General features: G+C 41.6%; 1 protein-coding gene across 2 annotated transcripts in view; it reads left to right on the top strand.

Annotated features, from left to right (window-relative positions):
• Positions 1–8782, top strand: part of LOC106510896 (transportin-3) — a gene marked incomplete at both ends in the record, with an annotated part of 13569 nt that overhangs the window by 3399 nt on the left and 1388 nt on the right. Inside the window, 13 exon segments of one of the 2 annotated variants that reach the window (XM_013999626.1) lie at positions 823–966; positions 1117–1292; positions 1363–1501; positions 1717–1863; positions 1932–2039; positions 2123–2214; positions 2286–2425; positions 4958–5149; positions 5571–5644; positions 5730–5806; positions 5911–5971; positions 6053–6193; positions 6278–6394. In XM_013999626.1, coding sequence (XP_013855080.1) covers positions 823–966; positions 1117–1292; positions 1363–1501; positions 1717–1863; positions 1932–2039; positions 2123–2214; positions 2286–2425; positions 4958–5149; positions 5571–5644; positions 5730–5806; positions 5911–5971; positions 6053–6193; positions 6278–6394 — 1608 coding nt within the window. 2 annotated transcript variants of the gene reach the window in all.

The raw sequence follows: 8782 nt of genomic DNA, 5'->3' as shown, positions 1-8782 counted from the left end.
TCTGTCTGTCTGTCTGACTGTCTGTTTGACTGACTGTCTGTCTGACTGACTGTCTGTCAGTCTGTCTGTCTGTCTGTCTGTCTGACTGTCTGTTTGACTGACTGTCTGTCTGACTGACTGTCTGTCTGTCTGTCTGTCTGTCTGTCTGACTGTCTGTTTGACTGTCTGTTTGACTGACTGTCTGTCAGTCTGTCTGTCTGTCTGTCTGACTGTCTGTCTGTCTGTCTGTCTGTCTGTCTGTCTGTCTGTCTGTCTGTCTGTCTGTCTGTCTGACTGTCTGTCTGTCTGACTGTCTGTCAGTCTGTCTGACTGTCTGTCTGACTGTCTGACTGACTGTCAATCTGACTGACTGATGGTCTGTGTGACTGACGGTCTGTCTGACTGTCTGTCTGTCTGACTGTCGATCTTTCTGTCTGTCTGTCTGGCTGACTGTCAATCTGACTGACTGATGGTCTGACTGACTGACGGTCTGTCTGACTGACGGTCTGACTGACTGACGGTCTGACTGACTGACGGTCTGACTGACTGACGGTCTGTGTGACTGACGGTCTGTCTGACTGTCTTTCTAGCCACTATCCTTCATGTTTTAGATGTTTCTGTGCTTTGAAACACCTGGTTTGAATGAACGATCAACAGGGTTCTACTAAACTTGGAAGACCCACTAAAGAGTCTCCTGACTACAGACTCTGGACCGGAATAATCCCCAATTCCTGACACTTGACCTTAGTAYTGAATGATTCTGAACCTCATTGATCTCTGACCCTGGACCCTAGATGTTTACAGTCCCGGTCTCCTGACTCATATCTGTCCTTTTGTCCTCAGACGTCTTGCGTGGAGAAGACCGGGACAGATGAGAAGATGCTSATCAAGGTGTTTCGGTGTCTAGGCAGCTGGTTTAATCTGGGAGTCCTGGACAGTAATTTCATGGCCAGTAACCAGCTGCTGATGGTCCTCTTCCAAATCCTGGTGGGTTTTAGTCTGAGGAAAGATCCGTAGAGTACTGAGGGTTGTTAGCTGGTTTGATTTATTTATTTATGGAAGACCAATTATCTGCTGCTGATGGAATGGAATTATTAGCATTTCTRTCAAATTGTTATTATTTGTCTGTTTTTACAGCAGAGGGATGAAACCTCGACTAATTTACACGAAGCAGCATCGGACTGTGTCTGCTCAGCTCTCTATGCCATAGAGAATGTGGACACCAACATACCTTTGGCTCTGCAGCTCTTCCAGGGTGTCCTGACGCTGGAGACGGCCTATCACATGGCTGTGGCTCGGGAAGACCTGGACAAGTATGATCTRAGACGCAGTCTTTGATTGGATGGGTTCTGGTCATTGTCACAGTTTGATTTCTGTCCTCAGGGTGCTGAACTACTGCAGGATCTTCACCGAGCTTTGTGAGACATTTCTAGAAACCACAGTCAGGAGTCCGGGGCAGGGTATGGGAGACCTGAGGACACTAGAATTGCTGCTGATCTGTGCAGGACATCCACAGTATGAGGTACCAGAAGAACCAGCATCTCCAGAAGCCAAGTTTTATTTAGAGAATATTAGAAATGATAAAGTTTGTTACTTCTTTAGACTGCACTACCTGAACCAAGCTTAGTATTTCCGCAACACTTTGGGCTGATCAGTTTTCTGTTCATGCTGGTTGGGTTTCTGTTCTGTTTACAGGTTTCCTATATTTTGGTTCTGATTCTAGTGTCTGTGTTCCAGGTTGTGGAGATTTCTTTTAACTTTTGGTACCGTCTGGGAGAACATCTGTATAAAATAAATGATGCAAACCTTCATAGCATCTTCAGACCGTACATACAGAGACTGCTCCACTGTTTGGCCCGACACTGTCAGCTTGATACGGACCATGTAAGGAACCAAAACCAGCTCTAAATGGTACTCTTAGATTTTGGTTTGACTGTAYTTTTACCCGACAGGAAGGAATCCCGGAGGAAACAGATGATTTTGGGGAGTTTAGAATGAGAGTGTCCGATCTGGTTAAAGACGTTATTTTTCTTGTTGGATCCATGGAGTGTTTCTCTCAGGTGCTGTTAATTTATCATGAAGATGATCTATGTTCATTGTTATTTAATATATAAAAGAACATGTCTCATTGTGTATCCCTTAGTTGTATTCCACTTTAAAGGATGGCAACCCCCCCTGGGAGGTGACTGAAGCTGTTCTGTTTATCATGGCTGCCATCGCTAAAAGTGTAGACCCGTGAGTGTCAGTGAACCGTTCAGATGTACAGATGTCCGGAGCTGCTGCTGATCTGTCCTGTTGTTTTTCAGAGAGAACAACCCGACTGTGGCAGAGGTTCTGCAGCAGGTGGTGTTACTTCCTGAAAGTGTCCATATGGCAGTTCGGTACACAAGCATCGAGTTGGTTGGAGAGATGAGCGATGTCGTGGACAGAAACCCGAGATTTCTGGGTAAGATGATGGGAAAAAAAACAAGAAACAATGGTGGTGATTCAAAGGTCCAATAGTCCAGTTCAGTAAAACTTTGAGACGTCAGGACTAAACGTTTGCTTCAAGGTCTGACACTGTATCATCTTTAATTATTGTTTCCATATCCTCTTCCTTCAGTCCTGTTTTCACAGAAACATTAGTGATTTAGCCAGACTTTTGATTGACAGTTCTTTGAGCCAGTAGGGTTAGGGTGAGTGTAAACTGGAGAGTCCTGGCCTAATGGTGTTGCTCTTCTGTGTTGGTCCATTCTTTTGAACGGTGGCTGCTTTGTTTCTCTGGTGTATAACTGTTTAGAAAATAAAAATCTCAGTTTCTCTGAAACTCCTGCAGCATACAGAATGACCACTGGTCTGGGCTCTTCCTTTTCACCTGGTGGTTGACTGGAGTCCTGTTTGGGTTTCTTGTCTTCTTTCAGGAAGGCCCATTTAGGATAACCACATTACTCCAGGGCCTGTCTTGTGTGTGATTTCTCCTTCTCCTTGGCTCCTGGGTTTATGTATTTGGACACTGACACAATTATTTATTTACCTGTTTACTGAAATATGTTCAAGTTATAGTAATCCACTGCCTGGCCAAAAACCAAGTGTCCACCTGGATGTAGGTAACTCAGGTTTATGATGTGGGTCTCTGCAGGTGGTCAGGTCTAGGTTCAGCTCAAAGAATGAGGTCAGCTGAGCACCTGAATATACTGAAATCAGAATCAGGTTTATTGGCCAAGTATGTTGATACACACAAGGAATTTGTTTCCGGCTGTTCGTGACTCAATGGTATCAATGACCAGGTTATTCCATCAATTGATTGTTTCTTCCCTGATGGCACGGCCATATTCCTAGATGACAATGCCAGGATTCATGGGTTTTTTATTGTGAAAGAGTCGTTCAGGAAGCATGAGACATCATTTCTACACATGGATTGGCTCCACAGAGTCCACTGAGGATCTTTGGGATGTGCTGGAGAAGGTCAGACTCTACCCTCATCAATGAAAGATCWTGGTGAAACATTACTGCAACACTGGATGCAATAAATGTGGTGACATGAAGAAGCTTATCAAACAATGTCACAGAGAATGTGTGCTGAAATCAAAGCTAAAGGTCCAACAGAATATTAGTGTGTGGCCTTTTTTTTGGCTAGGACATAGTATAATGGACATAAAATCCAGACTTGCAAGACTTCATCTGAGAGTCTCCACATTAAAACTAGATGAAGGTTTAATGAGTTCAACATGTGCCCACCCTGCTTTTAAAGGGACCAGAAGTAATTGGTCAATTGACTCAAAACACTATTTTGTGAGCAGTTGTGGGCAATTTCTTCTTTGTCATTCTCGATGAAGAAGATGAAAGGCCTGAGGTATGGTGCTTGCATTTGGAAGAATTAGCTGTGAAGAAAACATTCGATCGAAGGAGCTCTCCATGCAGGTGAAGCAAACCATCCTTAAGCTGCATAAACAGAAGGAAACATCTGAGAAATTGSTACAATATCAGGAGTGGCTAAATCTACAGTTTGGTTCATCCTGAAAAGCACTGGTAAACTCACCAATGCTAAAAGACCGGACCCCTATGGAAGACMACAGTGGTGGATGATGGCAGAATAATCTCCATGGTGAACAGAAAGCCCTTCATAACAGCCAACCAAGTGAACAACCCTCTGCAGGAGGCAGAAGTATCAACATCCAAATCTACCATAAAGACAAGACTGCATGAACGTAAATMCAGAGGCTTCACTGCACGCTGCAAGACACTCAGAAGACTCAAGAATAAAAAGGCTGGACTGGACTTTGATAAAAACCTGTAAAAAAGCAGCAGATTTCTGGAAGAACATTCTTTGGACAGATGAAACCAGATCAAGCTGTAGCAGAATGATGGAAAGAACAACCCAGGAGTTTAATAAAGCAAAGAAGTGGAATATTCTTTCACCTGATCTCAACCCAGCTGAGCATTTCACTTGTTAAAGACTGAACTTCAGACAGAAAGGCCCACAAACAAACAGCTGAGTAAAGGCCTGGCAGAGCATTAAAAAGGAGGAAAAACAGAGTCTGGTGACGTCCACGAGTTCAAGACTTCAGCCATTTATTGACAGCAAAGGCCTTTTATTTTAACCAAGTATTAGAAATAAACATTTTATTTAGTTATTTCATTTGTCCAGTTACTTTTGAGCCCCTGAAATGAAGGAATTGTGTTTAAAAAATGCTTTAGTTCCTCACATTTCTATGCAATCATTTTATTCAACCCATTGAATTAAAGCTGAAAGTCTGAACTTTACCTGCATCTGAAATGTTCTGTTCAAAATGGATTGTAGTAATGTACAGAACCAAAATTAGGAAGAAGTTGTCTCTGCCCAAGTAGAAATGGACCTAAATATTTATACACGTACACTGATGCTGACTTGTTAAAACTGGACTATGTCAGGTTTGTGCAGCTGTATAAGTTGTGAGTTTTATCTGGAAAGCATCCAGAGACTTGTCTGAAGTAAAACTTTATGTTGTTTTGGCACCAGACCCAGTCCTGAACTACCTGATGAAAGGTCTGAGAGAGAAACCTCTGGCCTCTGCAGCGGCGAAGGCCATCCACAACATCTGCTCCGTGTGCAGAGATCACATGGCCCAACACTTCCAGGGCCTGCTGGACATCGCTCGCTCCCTCGACTCCTTCGCTCTGTCCACGGAGGCCGCAGTCGGACTGCTGAAAGGTACCTGTTGAATACCTGAGGTTTACCTGTTACCTGAGGTTTACCTGTTACCTGAGGTTTACCTGTTGAATACATGAGGTTTACCTGTTACCTGAGGTTTACCTGTTACCTGAGGTTTACCTGTTGAATACCTGATGTTTACCTGTTGAATACCTGATGTTTACCTGTTGAATACCTGATGTTTACCTGTTGAATACCTGAGGTTTACCTGTTGAATACCTGTGGTTTACCTGTTATACACCTGTGGTTTACCTGTCGTACACCTGTGGTTTACCTGTCGTACACCTGTGGTTTACCTGTTATACACCTGTGGTTTACCTGTTATACACCTGTGGTTTACCTGTCGTACACCTGTGGTTTACCTGTCGTACACCTGTCTGAGTGTTAGTCAGGTAAGAGCGGTCTACTCTTACCTGTGCAGGTACAGCTCTGGTCCTGGCCCGTCTTCCTCTGGAGAAGATTGCGGAGTGTCTCAGTGATCTGTGTGCTGTTCAGGTGATGGCTCTGAAAAAGGTCAGTGTGTTTTCATACAACCTGTCTAAAACACAGGAGGTGTTAAAGGTAACGCTTGTTGTTTCAGCTTCTAACAGAACAATCTGCAAACGGTAAATCAGCTGACCCCACCGTGTGGCTCGACAGACTGGCTGTTATCTTCAGGTGAGGAAACCTAACTAACCCTAACCTGTTATCTTCAGGTGAGGAAACCTAACTAACCCTAACCAGCTGCAAACAGTCAACACATCCATGCTTGTTCTTTTCAGACACACAAACCCCATCGTAGAGAACGGACAGACACATCCCTGTCAGAAAGTCATCCAGGAGGTAGTTTCTGAAAACACCTGAGCCTTCTTATGTTACCTGTCTGAATATGAAAGAATTAAAGATGAGCCCACTCACCTGCAGATTTGGCCCGTGCTGTCAGAGACCCTGAATGCTCATCAGGCTGATAACCGCATCGTGGAGCGGTGCTGCCGCTGCCTCCGCTTTGCTGTGAGATGTGTTGGAAAAGGCTCCGCCTCTCTGCTGCAGCCTCTCGTCACTCAGGTAACACAGGCTGATTAAACCAGAACGATGCCATGTAAATGTTGGTTACCATGGAAACAACAAGGATGTGTTTGTGGTCACCAGATGGTGAATGTATACCAGGTGTATCCACACTCCTGCTTCTTGTACCTGGGCAGCATCCTGGTGGATGAATACGGCATGGAGGAGGGCTGCAGGCAAGGACTTCTGGACATGCTGCAGGTAAACATCCACCTGTTCACACTAGGGCGTGCTAAAACAGTTATTAATTTAGTTTAACTTTGGAAACATGGATTCCTWTGACCTAAGATTGGTTTTTCTCTGTGATGTTGGCCTCAGTAGGACTGAGACCCTAAAGGGACACAGGATGAAGGAAAAAAACAAAACTATCTCGTGCACATGAGTTACTATCTCGTGCACACTCGTTAGTAACTCATGTGCACGAGAGTTTTTTTTTTTCGTCCTGTGTCCCCCGCGTGTTGTGGACGGGGGAGGTGTTAAGTCTTTTTTTAATTATTCTTTTTCATGGATAATCTGATAAATAAATAAAATAAATATGTATATACTCTGTTATATTTTAATGCAAAGAAAACAATTTAATAAGTGTCTGAAGAACTGATTTCTGATCAGACACTGCAAAGATTAGCCATCCAAAAATAAGGTAAAATACTAGATTAGAACCTTATTCTTTTCAAATTAATAAGAATTAATAATCTGCGGTTTGACAGCTGCACTTGGTAAGACTTCTTGAAGTAAAAAAAACTTTTCAGATTAACAAGATTAATAATCCAACATATTCTGATCTTGTTTAGTATACAGCATGGGTCTAAAAACAAGATGAAAAATAAATTTTATCTGATATCAGACTGTAAAACCTGGTCAGAGGAACAGTTTTCTGCAGTAAAATGACTCTACTGCTCAGAAACATTAACAGATTAAGCTTCACTTTAAACCTGATCAGGACCAGGTTAGTTTCAGAGCACTTTTTACCACAGAAACATAAGCCACCAATCCATCCGATTCAAGGCTTAATTAATTCAAGTTTACACCTAAATCCTGGCTTAATCCCTTCTAGATTTGTGCAATAGGCTTCAGCACTACAGTGGGTATCTAGATATCTGAAAGATAGGAAACAAAGGTTTGTACAAATAAATGATGTAAGATCTGAACTCTGTAACATCACATGTGGAGTTCCTCAGGGTTCTGTACTTGGACCAAAGTTATCTATTTTATATATGAATGACTTGGTAAATGTGTCAGGGCTTTGTTTTATTTTCAGATGATACTACATTTATTTGTTTGGCTAAATATATGTAAAACGGATGTTGGGAATGATACAGACAGAATTTGTTAAAATGCAAACTTGGTTTAAACTTAATAAATTATCATTAAACTTGGATAAAAGTAATTATGATATTTACTGTAGAAAGAGAATTATTGATGTTCCATTTAAATTGATTATGTTGAGATCTGTGGAGTCAGTGAGGTGAAGTTTCTGGTGTCATCATTGATCAAAAGCTGACATGGAAATTTCACAAATTATTTAAGTACAAAAAGGGCTAAATTTATTGCAGTACTGTATCAAATAAATTACCGTATTTATTCAAGTATAATACATGAAATTTAATCCATAAAATCATGCACAAAGTTGGGGGGTAGCACTATACTCGGATAAATATTTTTGCGGTTGAAGCGATCTTACCTCTAACACTCCCTTGTGCCTCTGAGCGAGATAGTAACACAGGGATATTCAACTGGTGGCCCGTGGCCCACATCTGGCCCGCGAGTGACCAAAGTTCGGCCCGCCAATTGGTTCATTCATCTCTTAAGCCCAAACCCCCAGGTTTTCTACTTTAATTACTCGAAGTTGTTTTAGTTAAACATAGACATGATTGGCACAGAAACGTCAGAATCTTGGCTAGAAGCTGGTAAAAAAAACATTTCTATAAACATTCAAGTCAGTTACAACTACAACCAGTTGAAGATAAAATGATAAAAGTGAAAATAAAACTGGTTTAAAAATTTGTCAAGTCAGAGATGTCAAATATTTGTGTCAAATAGGAGGCATAATGTGTTCTTTTTGTTTTTGATAATGTTTAATTATCTACTTTTTTAGGGTTCTGTATGTTGTATTCATGATTAAATGTGGCAAAATAAACTAATTCAAAGGTAACAGATGTTTGTAATACTTAGTTTATTTACATAATAACTTTAATTGCTGGATGTTCGGCCCTTCAGCTGTTGACCTGCAGTAACTGTGGCCCCCCGGAGCAGTTATGTGAATAGTCCTGTAGTAACAGATCCAAGATGATCCAACATGATGTGCAAAGAAAAAAGACAGTCCTGCATAACGAACTAATAATATTAATGTGCRACCGGGCCGCTCCGGGAACAATAACAAACACATTGTCGTCTGTAATGGCTGCCGTCTACCAGTGTTCTGTAAAAGTTGGTCTACCTGTTTGTTAGATCACACCAGTTAACAAATGAGCATTGATAGCTTTTGTTGTAGTTATACATTTGTTGTTGTGCACCTTTCAGTACATTTGTTGTTAAAATAAAATAAAAAAACAGATACAACAGTCAAATGATAATTTGACTGTTATATAT

Source organism: Austrofundulus limnaeus, unplaced genomic scaffold, assembly GCF_001266775.1.
Source record: "Austrofundulus limnaeus strain Quisiro unplaced genomic scaffold, Austrofundulus_limnaeus-1.0 Scaffold2380, whole genome shotgun sequence".
NCBI classification, from domain to species: Eukaryota; Metazoa; Chordata; class Actinopteri; order Cyprinodontiformes; family Rivulidae; genus Austrofundulus; species Austrofundulus limnaeus.
Note: the sequence above shows the minus strand (reverse complement) of the source record. Positions and strands in the feature narration are given on the sequence as shown.